The sequence below is a fragment of the Ovis aries genome, chromosome 2 (assembly GCF_016772045.2).
Source record: "Ovis aries strain OAR_USU_Benz2616 breed Rambouillet chromosome 2, ARS-UI_Ramb_v3.0, whole genome shotgun sequence".
NCBI classification, from domain to species: Eukaryota; Metazoa; Chordata; class Mammalia; order Artiodactyla; family Bovidae; genus Ovis; species Ovis aries.
The window spans coordinates 2,268,101-2,284,130 of record NC_056055.1 but is presented as its reverse complement, the minus strand read 5'-3'; the positions used below and the strand labels follow the sequence as shown (position 1 = coordinate 2,284,130).

The 16,030-nt window shown below is 54.0% G+C and overlaps 1 protein-coding gene across 6 annotated transcripts in view; it reads left to right on the top strand.

Moving 5' to 3' along the window:
* Positions 1-228: 228 nt before the first annotated feature.
* GSN (gelsolin) overlaps positions 229-16,030 on the top strand; it is a 61,870-nt gene continuing 46,068 nt past the window's right edge. For 3 of the 6 annotated variants that reach the window (XM_027963876.3, XM_042242473.2, XM_027963875.3), the window contains exons 1-2: positions 229-299; positions 14,394-14,481. Coding sequence is in view for 1 of the 6 variants with exons in the window: in XM_042242467.2 (XP_042098401.1) it covers positions 1,290-1,345; positions 14,394-14,481 (144 nt within the window). In the remaining 5 variants the exon portion in view is untranslated. 6 annotated transcript variants of the gene reach the window in all.

Here is a 16,030-nt window from a genome sequence, read left to right as displayed (position 1 = left end):
CGAGTCTCCTCCCCTCTCCCCGGGCTCCTGTCGAGCCCCCCGCGCCGCTCCGGGCCTCAGTTTCCTCCTATCCTTTCCTTGGGCAAAGGGCACACCGCGGCGGGTCCGGAGCCGGAGTCGCCGTCCTCCCGGCCGCCTGTGGGCGGGGCCGGCGCTCCTCCCCGCCCCGCCCGGCGGCCCCGCCCCGAGGGCGGCCCCCGCCCGCGCCTGCCCGCCCCGCGGCGCCCCAGCCGCGCCGCCCGGAGCCAGCGGAGCACAGCTGGACCCCGCAGCCGCCGTCGCCAGCGCCGCAGCCGCAGGTAGGCGAGGGCAGCGACCACGACCCCGGGCGCCCGGGGATCCCGGGCTTCTGGTCCTTTCTCCCTCCTCGCGCGGGCAGAGCTCGCCCGCGCCTGGAGCTCGGCCCAGCAGCCGGGGCATCGCGGAATAAGGGCCCCCCACCTTGCGGGTCTTCCGGGGGCCGGGGAGAGTTCGGGGGCTCGGGTGGGGAGTGAGGGGGTTCAGGCCTCCACCCACAGGCCCCGTGGTGCGCTCGAGCTGACTTTGACCCACTTCGCGCCGGTGGGGTGCGTGGGCCCGGCGGGTGGTCCCCGGCTTGCAGCGGTCTGGGCGGCGGCTCCGCCGGGGAGTCTGCCTCGCGCATCTCCAGGAGTAATGCCTTTGCCTGCGCTCCCCTGCAGATGAGGAGCCCCCCCCCCCACCTCCTTCCTCTTTCTGGGCCCAGGACTGTTAGAAAGTTCTTCCTCTTACTGGTCTGGAATGGGCTGGCCTCTGCTACCTGTCGGCGCTGTCCGTCCCTCCGCCCTGCAGAGCGCGGGCCCTTCCCTGACTCACACGGAAACTTCTCCGAGGTGACCACAGGGATTGGAACCAGACTTTCTCCCGGGGCCCCCATCTCTGCTTGGGTCCAGAGGCCTCAGAATCTGATAACTGCGTGTCCCCTGGCCCGGCGCAGCCCGGCTGCTCTCGGCAGTGGCCGAAAGCAAGGCTCTGGGCCGAGGAGGCTGGCGGGCGGCAGGGAGCTTCGCCTCAGACACCCAGACACCACCCTTTATTCCGCCCTCACATCTAACTCAAAACAGGGAGGACAGCTTTATGACACTCGGAACTCAGGAGAGCCGGGGACACTCAGGGTGCCCTGGGGGTGACTGCTTTTCGGCTGTGTCTGGAAGCCAGGGCCTCTGGGGACTTTTCTGAGGCTAACCCTGCGGGTCCTGCTCTCCCAGGACCGTGTTTCCGACCAGAGCCCTCTGAACTCCTGCTGCACTGCGCTTCACAGTGACAGCTTGATGGACTCTCACCAGCCTGGTGCCACAGTGGAGAAGCTGCTGGGCCCTGAGAGTTGGTGAGCGGCTGATACACAGTGAGGAAGGGGCGGGCCTGGGCCCCCGTGCCGCTCGCACTTGGCTGACTTCCAGCTCCTGGGGCTTTAGACTCTTCTTGAGCCTGAGCCTCGAGTTCCATTCACTAAGAAACTGAGCACTGCACACACTCACACACACACCCACACCCACACACACACACCTACCCACACCCACACCCACACACCCCTATACCCCCACACACCCCCCACACACCCCACACACACACCCCCCCACACACCCCACAGCCCCCCACACACACGCACACAGACAGACACACACACACACCCATACACACACACCACACACACATCCTCACACACACACACACACACACCCCTATAGCCCCCCCCCACACACCCCACACCCCCCCCCACACACACACCCCCACACACACACCACACACACATCCTCACACACCCACACACACACACCCCTATACCCCCCCCCACACCCCACACACCCCCACACACACCCCCCACGCACGCACACAGACACACACACACACCCACACACACCACACCCACACACCCACACACACACGCCACACACACACCCCACACACACACCCCTATACCCCCCCACACACACCCCACACACCCCACACACACACCCACACACACACCCACACACACACACACACACACCCCACAGCCCCCCACACACACGCACACACACCCACACACATCCCCACACCCACACCCTACACACACACATCCTCACACACCCACACACACACCTACCCACACACACACACACACACCCCTATACCCCCACACACACACACACCCACACACCCACACACCCACACCCACACAGCCCACAGCCCCCCACACACACGCACACAGACACACAGACACACACACACACATACACACCACACACACATCCTCACACACCCACACACACACACCCCTATACCCCCACACACACACCCCACACACCCCCACACACACCCCCCCACACGCACACAGACACACACACACCCACACCCACACACCCACACACACACACCCTCACACACCCCCACACACCCCCACACACACATCCTCACACACCCACCCACACACACACACCCCTACACCCCCACACACACACCCCACATCCCCCCACACACACCCCCACACACACATGCACACAGACACCCACACACCCACACCCACACACCCACAAATACACACACCCCACACACACACCCCCACACACACACCCTCACACCTACACCCACATCCCACACACACACATCCTCACACACCCACATACACACCCACATACACACCCACCCACACCCACCCACACACACACCCATACCCCCCACACACACACCCCACACCCCCACACACACACACCCACACCCACACACAGACACACACACACCCCACACCCCCACACACACACACCCCACACACACAGACACACGCACACCCCTCCAAGACACACTCACACTCTGGAGTGCTGGTTGGCATTTCTGGGGGATGTTAATTAAGGGGAAGAGGCCTGGAAAGGAGGAGGAAGGTTGGGAGGGGGAACTGTCAGCTTCCAGTTCCAGTTCCCCTGAAACTCCATTTTCCTTTTTGGGGCCTCACTATTTATAAATGCCAGGGAAATCATAAACAGCCGGGGGAGCTTGAATTGGCACCCGGGTGAGTTTCGCAGCAAAAAAGGTTGCCGTGTGAATCAGGGAAAGGAACTTTACTCCAGAATTTTCCATAGTCTTTTTTGTTGGGGACTGACATGAATTTGGAAAAGCAGGCATCTCCCAGGAGGGGTTTCCGTCCTCCCTTCTCCCTTGATTCAGCGCTCTCCAGGGCCCGTGCTCAGTGTCTGGCCCTGTGAGGGCCCAGGAGCCTTGAGGAAGGCAAAGATATTTGTCCTCAAGATGCTTCTCATCTATAGTGGTCGAAACAAAGCCGCAATACTGAGAATTAACTTCAGCCTATAAAGGGGTGGCTAAGTCTGTTCGGGCCACCCAAACCTCAGAAATGAGTAAAAGTTTCCCAGGAGATAAGGCGATGGGCAGTAAGACATGTGAGAAGCAGGCACAGCTCGTGCAAAGGCACTGAGGCTTTCTGAGCACTCCACAGGGTGAGGATGCGGATGAGGGAAAGGTAGATTGGCCGGGAGTTGAGACTGTAAATCAAGAGGGAAAGGGAAGGAAAGGAAAGTGAAGGCACTCAGTCGTGTCCGACTCTTTGCGACCCCATGGGCTGTAGGCTACCAGGCTCCTCTGTTCATGGGATTTTCCAGGCAAGAGTACTGGAGTGGGGTGCCATTTCCTTCTCCAGCGGATCTCCCCGACCCAGGGATGGAAACCAGGTCTCCCGCATTGTAGACAGACGCTTTACCGTCTGAGCCACCAGGGAAGTCCAGAATCAAGAAATCATAAACTAAGATCGTAAACTAAGGGCTCGGATTTTAGCCTGAGGGCAGTGATCAAAAGTCTTAGTAATCCGGCTGCTGATTGTAGCAGATGCTTTGGAAGGGGCTGCCCTGGTGACAGACGGTAAAGCGTCCGCCCGCAGTGCAAGAGGCCTGGGTTTGATCCCTGGGTTGGGGAGATCCCCTGGAGAAGAAAATGGCAACCCACTCCAGTACTCTTGCCTGGAAAATTCCATGGACTGAGAGGCTCCTCAGAGCCTGGTAGGCTATAGTCCATGGTGTCGCAGAGTCGGACATGACTGAGAGACTTCACTTTACTTCACACTGAAGGTACGGGGATTCCTTAGAATCTGGATGGTCAAGTGAAAGAGAGTGCAGGTCTGAACCAGACCAGTGGCCATGGGATGGACCAGAGCGGCAGGTTCTGGAATCCCAGCTGAAGAACCCGTCAGAACTGGCAGCAAATTTTATCTAAAAGCAAGCAGTGGGCTTGTAGCTATTGGACAAGGTTGCCAGGTTATTCTGAGATTTCCAGTATTGAGTTTTACTTTTAAAGCAAAGAAATATTGTTAAAGAGTCAAGCCTTGCTATATGACAAGGGAGGTCAGATCTGGGGCTCTGTGACAACCTGGAGGAGTGGGGTGGGGTGGGAGGTGGAAGGGAAGCTCAGGAGGGAGGGGCATGCGTGTACCTATGGGTGATACATGCTGATGTATGGCAAAAAAACAACACAATATTGTAAAGCAGTTATCCTCCAATTGAAAATAAACTCTAAAAAAAAAAATAAGATTCAAGCCAAGATTCAACAATAGAGTAAGCCGCATCCCTCTAACCCCCTTCTTGCCCCAGAGGTGGCCCCTGTTGACAGCTGTGTGTGCAGTCCTGCAGAACTGTCACAGGCAAGAGCTGAAGACTGGATGCCTTCACACTTCTTAGCCACCCAGTGCCAAGGGGTCACTTCTCCCCACTTCATGTCGGCCCTTTGGGTCTCTGGTGAGACGTTGTCAGGTCACAGAGATGATTTCTGCGTAGTCTGTCATCCCTTGCTGGGCACTGGTCTCTGGTTTTCTTCAAGGGAACTTTACAGCCCATATCTGCAGTCTCTGAGCGTGTATATTAGTTATTAGAGATGGCAGAACTGAGAGAAGTTAGATGCACTGACTTAGGAGCGGAGCTGTAATCTGAGTTCTTTTGAGTGACTTTGGGCAAGTCCTGGCTCACAGGGCCTCAGTGTCCTCATCTGTGAAATGGGGAGATGTTGGTCTCCATGATAAAAAGCTACCTTTTAGTAAACCAAGTGCTGGGGCATTAATTACTTTGTTGGTTCTTCACAATCATGTCTCTGAGTTAGGTCCTGTTATCTGCTTCTATAGAGGAGGTAACTGAGGCTCAGAGGGGCTAAGGAATGTACTTTGGCTTATGAGGCAGTCAGGTGTCAGTGCTAGGATTCGGGAGGTCTGACTGAGGGCTGTAGCTCTTAATCACTGCCTTAAATGTTCTACCGGTGAAGCCGTCTAGTGCTGACATTATGAGAACTGCTGGAGTTTTGCTGGGGCTGTGAGGAGGGGTGCTAATCCGTATGCATGGCGTGGGGAGTTAAGGCCTGGAGGGGCCTCTCGGGACTGTTAGTTCAGTTTAGTTGCTCAGTTGTGTCCGACTCTTTGCGACTCCATGAACTGCAGCACACCAGGCCTCCCTGTCCATCACCAACTCCTGGAGTCCACCCAAACCCATGTCCATCGAGTCGGTGATGCCATCCAACCATCTCATCCTCTGTTGTCCCCTTCTCCTCCTGCCCTCAATCTTTCCCAGCATCAGGGTCTTTTCCAATGAGTCAGCTCTTCCCATGAGGTGGCCAAAGTATTGGAGTTTCAGCTTCAGCATCAGTCCTTCCAATGAATACCCAGGACTGTTCTCCTTCAGGATGGACTGGTTGGATTGCCCTGCAGTCCAAGGGACTCTCTAAACTCACACTTTTCTGTACTATCTACAGGACTCATCTCTCCCCCATTTCAGGAAATCCAGGCTCTGAGAGGACAAAGACTTGCCCAGGTTCACGCACAGAGTTAGCTGGGGGCCCAGCCTCCTTTCACTGTTGGATCCCCTGCTCAGGAAAGCTTTCTGAGGAAGCCAGGAAGAATGGGCAACATCTCTCTCCCGGCCCCGCCCCTCCCCATGGTTATTTCCTGAGAAAATGCTGGCAGAAGCAAGGAAAACCTGGTCCCAGGAGCTATGTGTTTTGTAGGGGAGGGAAAGAAAGAGACCAGTGTTCAGGCAGCTGGGGGATGTTAAGTAAAAATATCTCCTCCCTTTCAACCGAGTGAGCATGTGTCATATTTCAGCCTGATGTGGTCTGTGAGTTTGGAGACCACAGGCAGGCTGGGTTCCTGCTGCTCTCTGGCTTTTCCTCCCCACCCCCAACCCCCTGCTGTCGCTGACTGCTCTCCCCTGCCCTGCCCAGGACCGCATCAGCAATTTAAGGGCAGGGCGGAGAGCAGCGGTGGGTGTGATGGGCAAGGCTGGGCAGCAGAAGGCCTGGGCTTGAGTCCTGGTTTCGCCACTTGGCAAAATACTGGGTGACTTGAGCTAGTCCATGCCTTCCGCTGGGCCCGTGTCCCCCTGGCGTTAGGCGGGTGGACAGAATAATGTCACGGCCTCCTAGTTCCGGCGGCCTCTGAGCCAGGGGGCTTTGTGCTCACTGCAGGGACATGGGGCCCACATGTCTCTAAGCATGAAGTGAGCCCACAGCAGTCACCCTTGTTTGAGTGACTTGCACCAGCATCAGCTGGAGATTCGGCTACTGTTCATAAATTGGGTCTTTGTGGATTCAGTTGGTTGCCCATTTTGCAGATAAGGCAGTTGAGGCCTAGGATTCCTGCATGTATCCCATTCCCTGCAGTAGGGGTGAGGACCCCTGTCGGTGGCATTCTTACTGTCTGTGTTCTCTTTTCATCTTTACCACCTTGCTTAATCTTTTTAATAGCTCTACTAGGGAGGAGATATTTACTCCATTTTACAGATAAGGAAACTGAGGCTCAGCCCAGAGAAATGAAATGCCTTCCTTTCTCTTTTTTGAGCCTCACAGTGGCCCTGAGGTTGTTATGGGCCCCATTTTACAGATGAGGAAACTGAGGTCTGGAGATGTGAGCGCTCATGCCTGGGGTCCCCAGGCCCCTCATCCTGCTGCTTCCTGGTGCCTTGCGGTTCTGTCTCAGGGCAGTTCTGTCTCTGCACCTCTTCATTTGATGCTTGGACTAGGGATTAACAGTTTTCTTCCTAGGCTGTAACGTGTCCCTAAAACGTGCTCTTCCCAAGGGGGACTCCAGAGGCAGTCTGAGCCATGGAGCTTCTCAGGGAGCTGGGATGAAGGTGCCACACCGGTGGGAGTGGATTTATTTATTCTGCTGAACTGATTAAGCAAACAGCCTTCTTTCCAACTTCAGCAAGGATATCGTGTGATCCCAGCTTATTTGTCAAACAAAGAATATGTATATATGGTCTATGTGAGCCTTCAGGGTGCGGCTTGGCCCTGAACTTTCCTTCTGTAGTGGCTGTGGCGGGGCTGGGCCCTTGGTGGGTCCTCAGTAAATGCCGGTTAATTTTGGAGGAGTGGCAGAGTGGCATGGGTGGGATACCCGTAGGATGTGGCTTTTTTTTTTTCCCCCTTCTCCAGTGACTTTTTTTCCTTTTTATAAAAACATAGTAACTATGATAGAAAATGTAGAAAATAAAAATAGGATAAAAAAATGAGAACTGTCCATAATTCTGCCAACACAAGAAAATCAGTATTAACATTTGGGTGCATTTCCTTCCTAATATTTTCAGCACATTTTCTTTTACCCCTGACAGAACTGTGGTCACACCACATTTATAATTTTCTATTCTGACTTTCTGCATTTTTTCCCAAATGTTATAGCATACATATTTTTCATGTTATTTAGTACTCTAAATTTAATTTTTTAAAGAGTTTTAAAAGTATATCTAAGTGGATAAATGCATGTTTATCTAAAATCTTTCATTCTAATAGTCTGGGGGATTAAAGAAAATAATGAATTTTATTTGTAAAAAAAATTTTCACATTATTATTATTAAAATGATAAATGCTGACCTGATTTTTTTGTTATTCTCTATTATTGTATCTATGATGTGAGTGATTCACTTCACATCTTGTGTTATTAGGCATTCAGGCTGCGGATAAACAGTGTTGCAACGAACATTCTAGTGCATAAATTATTCCTCTCTCATTGTTTTCTAAAACAGAGCCCAAGAAATGGAGTTGTTGATTCAAAAATGACAAATTTACAGCTTTTGCTACATTTTGCCAAATTTCCACCCTTGAAAGGTTGTAGCAGTTCGCATTTCCACCAGCTTTTCTTTGGGGAACATCTGAGGCTGGTTATCAAAAGCCTGACTGTGCTGTTAGAAGGCTCAGGGACCATTCTTCTGAAACATTTCTTCACTTAGCAAATACAGGCATAACTCAGAGATATTGAGGTTTCCATTCCGGATCACCACAGTAAAGTGAATATCACGATAAAGCAAGTCATACAAAATTTCTGGTTCTCCAGCACAAGAAAGCCATGTGGACACTGCGCTGTGGCCTGCAACAGCCTTCCGTCTCAAAAACAAGGTACATAGGTTAATGCAAAAACACTTCATTGCTAAAAGCTACCCATCGTCCGAGCCTTCAGCTAGTCATAGAGGTAACAGCACAGATGACCGATGACCAATCACCATAACAAATGCAATAATCATGGACAAGTTTAAACAAACTATGGCAAGAGTTCCCAAACTGTGATGCAGAAACATAGAGTAAGCAAATGCTATTGGAAACATGATGTCACAAGAGCGTTTGCTCAAAGATAGCCACAGACCTTCCGTTTGTGAAAAACGTAGTCTCTGAAGCACAGTAAACTGAAGTGCAGCGAGAGGCTCACCTGTAGATTCACACCGTTCGGCATCAGCAAGCGCTAATGAGTAAGATCCCGGGCAGCAGAGGCAGGGAGAAGCTGGTTCGCACTCCAGCTTCTGCTTTGCACTTGCCACAAGACCTGAGCTTCGGCCCGGTCACTGTGCTGCCTCCGTGCTTAGGATGTAAGTACTTGCCTTTGTGTTTCCAGACTTCGATGTGACTGAGGTCACCCTCTGCAGAAGGCCCGTCTCCTGACTGCCTCCTCACCTAGAAACCCTTTCCAGATTCCGACCCTTACACTTAGACCTCAGAAGCTGCCTGGTCCCACCTCCTCACTTCGTGGCCAGGAATACTCAGACCCAGAGAGAGCGAGTGCATTTCCTAAAGCTCAGAGTAGGTTCTCTGATTGCTGCCCCACCACTTGTGAGATTTCAAAGTACTCATCTGAACCAAAATGATTTCAGTGAGCATAAAGCCCAAGGCCTGGGAAGATTAAGGAGCCTGTCCTGGCAGTGTGGTCCTGGGAAAGTCATTTTCCTTTTTAGCCAGTTTGCCCTACTGTGAATTGAAGACTGCCACCTTCTCTTGTCCACCAGGTTACTTTTGCACCAGTTGAGGCTTGATTTTGATACTCGGTGGCAGGTCTTGGTCTCTTGAGTGTGCGTCCTGAAGCGGGGTGTTTTTTGAGGTCACTGGTGGTGCTAGTGTTAAAGAATCTGCCTGCCAATGTAGGAGACGTAAGAGACCCAGGTTCGATCCCTGGGTAGGGAAGATCCCTTGGAGGAGGAAATGGCAACCCACTCTAGTATTTTTGCTGGGAGAATACCTTGGATAGAGGAGGCTGGTGGGCTACAGTCCATGGGGTCACAAAGTGCAGGCATGAGGGCAGAGACTTATTTTTTCACAACACCAAAAAAGATGCCTTTGGACCCTTTCTCTCCTCAGGGGAAGGGTTTTGTCAACATTGTTGCGATTGGATGTAAGAGACCTTTTAGAGCATCTCAAACTTACCATGCTCCCAAATCACCTGGGAATTTTGTGAAAATGCAGAGTCTGGCTCGGCATGTCTGGAGTGGGGCATGACAGTGCATTTTTTTTTGGTCAGCATGTGGCATCTTCCCTAACCAGGGATGGAACCCGTGCCCCCTACATTGGGAGCACAGAGTTCTAACCACTGAACCACCAGGGAGTCCGCGTCTGCACTTCTAATGCCCTCCCGGCTAATGCAGACGCTGCGGGTCCAGGGACCACACCTGGCTTGCGTGTGCGCATGCGCTCAGTTATACCCGACTCTGCAGTCCCGTGGACTGTAGCCCGCCAGACGACTCTGTCAATGGAATTTTCCAGGCAAGAATACTGGATCGGGTTGCCATTACCTTCTCTTGGGAATCTTCCCGACCCAGAGATCGAACCCATGACTCCTGTGTCTCCTGCGTTCACAGGTGGGTTCTTTACCAGCTGGGCCACCAGGGACGCCTAGGAAGATTCTAAATCCTTTGTTCAAGGCCCAGACTAGAGCCCAGAACTCTTGATATCTTATCCTTGAGGTTCTTTCTACCCGTTGTATTTGCTTCTGTCCTCTCATAGCACTAAGCTGAACTGTATTTGGCCCGCAGTTATGTCTCTGGAATCTCAAGAGCCCTTGAATTATTTTGCTGCCTAATTTCAGATCAAGGCAGGGCTCTTCTTTAGGAGAGAGTGAGTCAGTAGGATGCCATCTGAAGGGGGAGAAATACAGCTGAAGGGCCTAGCATTTGGCATAAAACATTTCCACCAGAAGTTTTTATACTTAAGGTTTTAAGTATTATTCTCTTATAGCTGTAGGCTGCAAACTACAGCCCTGGGGAAGCCCCAGCCTGTTCTTGTATGCCTCCAAGCTAAAAATAGTTTTTACATTTTTAAAATATTGTAAAAAAGAAAATCCAAAACTGAACAAGGAAGACTATGCAACAGGGTGTGTGGCTGCAAAGCGTAAACTATTTCCTATCTGGCTCTTTTCTCTCTCTCTCTCTTTAAAAATGTTGGCCATGTCACATGGATGTGGGACCTTAGTTTCCTGACTAGGGATCGAACCTGTGCCCCTGCAGTGAGAGTGCAACCAGGGTCCTAACCGCTGGACCCCCCCCCCCCCCCGCCCCGAGAAGTCCTAGCACTTCCCAGTAAAAGCTTGCTAACCGCTGGTCTAGAGTAACTGGAGCTTCATATTTTTGTCTAGTAAGCAAGAGGCCCAGCTTGAAATCTAGTGAGCCAAGCTATCGGGGAGGCGGCCTGACTTGGTGGCAGCTGCTCAGGCACCTTAGCCGTGTGACCCTGAGCACAGTACTTCACCTCTCTGAACTTGTGTTCTTCCTTCAAAAGACAGGGACTATGAAAGCTGCCCACTGAGCTGTGAGGATGAGACACGATGTATGTAAGGAACCAGCACTTGGTAGGTGCTCAGAAAATGACAACTCGTGTCATTTGAACCCTTCTGGCGTTGCCTGGCAGATCACACGCCCTCACCAAATCTGACTGGAGGAGGAAATGGCAACCCACTCCAGTGTTCTTGCCTGGAAAATCTCAGGGACAGAGGAGCCTGGTGGGCTGCAGTCCATAGGGTTGCAGAGAATTAACACACACACACACGCCAAGTCTGAGGGTCCTCTCAGCGATCTGGAAACAGTCTTTTAGAAGAAAAACACCTCTGTTCCCGCTTTCCTCAGTCACCCCTTCACCCCCGCAGGGCAGAAAGCTCCTCTTTAGCCAGGGGTTCCTGATGCTTATACCCCTTCACTAATGGCAAGCTCTCTACCCACCCTTCGGTGGGCGGGCAGCTCTAAGATCTAACCCAGCGAATGGGCTTCACAGGAGCCCCAGGCAAGGATGCTGATTACTAGAAGCCCCTCGAGGGCTCCGTGCACCACGTGGGCAGCGGACTAAAGCCAGTGGTTTACAGACCTTGTTTCTAAGTTGTGGCGGCCTTAAGGTCCAAAATGGAAAACAGACCGACTTGGAGTTAGCTAGGGTTAACTATTCTTGCCTGGGAAATCCCAGGGACAAAGGAGCCTGGCGTCCTTGGGGTCGCAGAGTTGGACACGACTTAGCGATTAAACAGCAACAGTTCTGTGAATCTGAAATTCGAGGGCTCCCTGTGTCCGGAGCGCAGGAAAGCGTGTAATGCTCTTTTTGTCCACAGGTGACAGCACCTGCGCCCTTCGCCGTCTCTGTGAACGTCTTTGCATGAGTGTTTACGCACGTGTGCACACACGTGAACACGCGTGTGGTTTACTAGTTTCTGCCTTCGTTGAATCTTGGGGTGGCCCTAGGCTAGACTCTGGGGTACAGGGGAGCGGGTCTTAGTCTGATGGGGGAGGCAGACTTGGAAACAGTGTAATAGTGTGGCAGGGAGGTGGGCCGAGGCTCAGAGGAGCTCAGCCTCACGGGGAAGGGGAGGTTAGAGATGAGTGCTTGCAGGAAACCTGGGCTTGATCATGAGCGGAAGGAGAAAAGAACGGGGATGGAAGAGAGCTCGGGAACAGAGGAGACAGTCTGTGCAAAGATTACAGGGAGATTTAAGGGCCAGCGCAGCTGCGCCTGGCTGGAGCTTGGAGGGGTGTGGGTGGAGGACGGAACTGGGGAGGGCTGAGGCTCAAGACTGATGAGGGCAGGTCATAAAAGGCGCGGAGGGTTAAAGGGCCGCTGAGGACTTTGGGTTTTACCTGGGGGCCATCAGGGAGTCACCGCTGAGTCTGCACAGAGGAGCAACGTGGTCTGGAGGGGAGGAGGGACGAGGTGGGAGGACGGGTAGGAGGCACAGCAGTCTCTCCAGTGAGAGGCTGAGGGGCCTGGACCAACATGTTGGCAGAGTCGGAGTAGGGAGCGGTGGTGCGCTTGGTGTTGGGAGGCGCAGGTGACGGGGCAGGGGAGGCTGAAGAGGATGCCGGGCGTCCTGGACGGGGGATGGTGGTGCTGATGCTGAGATGCGGAACCTTGAGCGTAAAACAGGTTGCCCTTGGGAACAATTACAGCACCGCCAGAGAGGGTGAGGTGAGATGTGGAGGTGTGTCGAAGAGAAGGGGGCTGGACATGAAAGGTTCATCCTCACGGAGTTGGCGGAAAGTGGGAACTCCCTGATCATTGCGGGAGCCCAGCTCTGTGTTCATCCACCCTACGGAGCGGGGAAGTTTCTACAGAACTCTTTGAAGGGAGCCCATGAAGGTGGCCCTTGACTCCAGGTCCTAGGGCCCAGAGGAGCACCCAGCCTCTTTCTAGACCTCTTCTGTGCGCTGGTGCCACTCACGATGTAGAAACCCCCAGGAATGTCTGGGCCGTCTACTGTCAGCTAAGAATAGGGTTCACTTGCGTCTTAACCCAGGGAGCCCGCAGGGCCCCGCTGCCTTTGGGATCTTGGAGTCTCTCCGCCTGGCTCAGAGAAGCTGGTTTGGGCAGAGCCCTTTTCCAGTTCAGGCAGGAGCCAGTTTGCTGGCGGCTCCCTGAATGTGGCCGACTGGGAGTCTGGGAGAGACGAAGGGTGAAGACCCAGGGTGTCTCTGAAAGTGTGAGCGCTGAAAGACTGGGGCTGCACAGACTGCTCTGGGTGCGCGCGGGCTGGCCCTGCGTTTGGTCACCCAGCTTACACCCACGGGTCCTCCTGTTGGCCGGGTCACTTGCCAGGCCTGAGGCTTCAGAGGCAAAGCAACTTAATGGAGCCCATGGTCTCATGGGCGAGAAAGACTCGTCAGCGTATAATGGCAATACAGTCTTGCAAGAGTGGAGCAACGCGAGGCATAGAGGTGGGAATATGGCATGTAAGCAGCTTGCGTAAGTACAGCATGAGAAAGATAACACTTTACAGAAACAGACTTAAGAGTTAAGCGATAGAGTAAGGTGACAGACAGACATTATTCAAAATCCTTGTCGTATTTTATCTCATTTGATCTTCATAAGAGTTCGGACCCGATTGAGCGACTTTACTTATTCACTCACTCTCTCGATGACCTCATGGGGTAGGTTAGGTAGGTTCTAATACCTACCTTATAATTCCTGTCTTACGGAGAAGTGAACTGAGGCTCAGAAAGGTGACGTAACTTGATTGTTACATGTTAGTTAAATGAAGGGCCCTTTTGTCTAACCTCACGATCTTAAGCCACAGCTCTGAACCTGACCATAAGCTGAATTCAGTCATACAGTGGGGTTACCTTAAATGCTCATGGGATTTTCGGCTGTATTAATAGAGGCATGGTATCTAGAATGATGGAGGTGAGAGTTCTGCTTGCCCTGCCCTGAAGAGAGCTCATCCAAGTGTTCAGTTCTGGGTCTTGCGCTGTCAGTAGGGACAGGGTTCATTTGAAGTAGATCAGGGAAGCCAGGGGAGGGAACCAGACACCTTGATCTCAGGAAGAGCTGGAGCAAAGGGGTAGAAGACGCGAGGGCCTGGGGTTTCCGTCTTCAAGTCTCCGAGGAGCCCCTGGGAAACGGGGTGCCAGACCTGCTCCGGGTGAGCCCAGAGGGCAGAGTTAGGGCCGGTGCGTAACGGGGCACGGGCAGAGAATTCCAGCACGTCCCAGTGAGGGTTCTTTTAACCAGCTGGACTCTTGAATAGAAGGTTTGCAGCCTTGGCAGGAAGTGCTGGAGGTGCGCAGGCAGGGGCATGTGCCCTGGATGGGGGGTGAGGGGGCTGGGGAGGAGCTGGAGCATGAAATGGGCTCTGACCAGATGACCTTGAGCCCCTGAGCCTGGGAGTCTTGACCCTCTCTTTACAGGTGGTACTGGGAACCCCCCGAGCCGCGCTTCCACAGTGGTGCCGAGCCCTTCCGAGGGAGCCGCCCTCTTCACTCACAGCCCCACGAGGTAGGTAGAGCAGTGCAGCCACCGCTGGGCCCTCCTAAACCCAGCCTGGCTGCCGGGGGCTCTGGATGGGCCTGGGGAAGCAGCCTCCGGGCGCCACACGTGGATGCAAAGTCAGTCCCTGGGGCTCTTCTCGTAAAGCTCAGAGAGCACTCTGCCCTTGCCTCACCTGCTCCTCACCTAGAGAGGGAGGCCAGGCAAGCGTGATCCCTTGGGGAAGAGGCACGAAGCCGTCTGGGTGCCAGGACTCCTGGGGCCCCCCCTTGGCTGTGCTGCTCCTGCGCTGGGTGACGGTAGGAAAGTGCTTGTAGCGCCTCGGTGGGAGGGTGGACTCCTGTGAGGAGGAGGTGCAGGATTCTTTGGAAGGGTGAGAAAGGCTGGGGTGTGGCTGCCAAGGCTCCGGGCTTGCTGACCGGAGGAGGAGTGAGAAGGGTGAGTCACAGGGAAGGCGCATGAGTCACACTCACCTGGGATGGCTGGCAGGGCGGGGCCCACCTGACTATCAGATTCGCCGCCGCAGGAGGTGGAGAGGCAGGGCACGGAGTGCAGAGTCCTCTGGCCAGAGCAGGAGACCTGGCTCAGGTCCCCGCTCGGGCCTCAGTTTCTCTGCCTGTGAAATGGGTGCATTGGTCTCCTCCACCCACCTACAAGGCTGTGGTGCAGACTGCATAAGCTCACAGATGCCAAAGGGCTTTGTGAGCTGGAGAAAGGGGAAGGATCATCACTAGGGGGATAACCCAGCTTCCAGTGCTGAAACAGAGAGACGCGAGTTTCGGATAGTAACTGTGTGGAAAGCCTGGGAAACACTCCCCTGGGTCATGACATCACCCTTGACCGCCGAAAGGAGAAGGGGCCGAGTACCTCCAGGGCTTACTCATCCTGCAGCCCGGCTGGCTTCCAGGCGGTGACATGACAAGCTGACCACAGTTGGTGCTGTTCCTCTTTCCCCAAGCTCAGATGCAAGAGCCTTCCGATGCTGGGACTCCCATAGAGGGGGACCAGCCGCCTCCCAAGGGCACGAGACGAAGGGGCCTCCCCCAGCTGCCCAGATGGACCGGCGGGGCCCGCCTTGGCTCTAATGCTCTCGAGTCTGAGACTCAGAGCCTTGACAGCTCCCAAAGCCCCATGGCCTGAGCGCTGTGTCCCCATAAAGGGTTGTACTCTCTGCATGCTTTGGCAAGTGACACAGGAACCATCTTCTGCTTTCCCACTTCCGCAGAAGGGCGCAGCCGCTGAGCGCGTCAGCTGAGGGCCCTCTGCATCTTCACCGTCCCGCCGTCCCTGTGCTGGGCCCCGCCTTTTGCCCACTCCCCAGTGACCCTTCCGTGTCCACGCCTCCTGGTGTTTCCTCAGCTCTCCATGCCCCAGCTCGCTGGAGCCCCGGGTGCCTCCTCCTCCTCCTCGAAGCTCGCTCTCGTTTTCGCTTCTGGCAGGCTGCACCGTTCACTTTAATCTCCTACTTCTCCAGCCTCCTTAACTGGGGCCCTGTTTTTTTTTCCCTCAAATGCTCACAGGAGTCTGACTGCTTCCTCTCTGGTGAAACAGAGGTTCA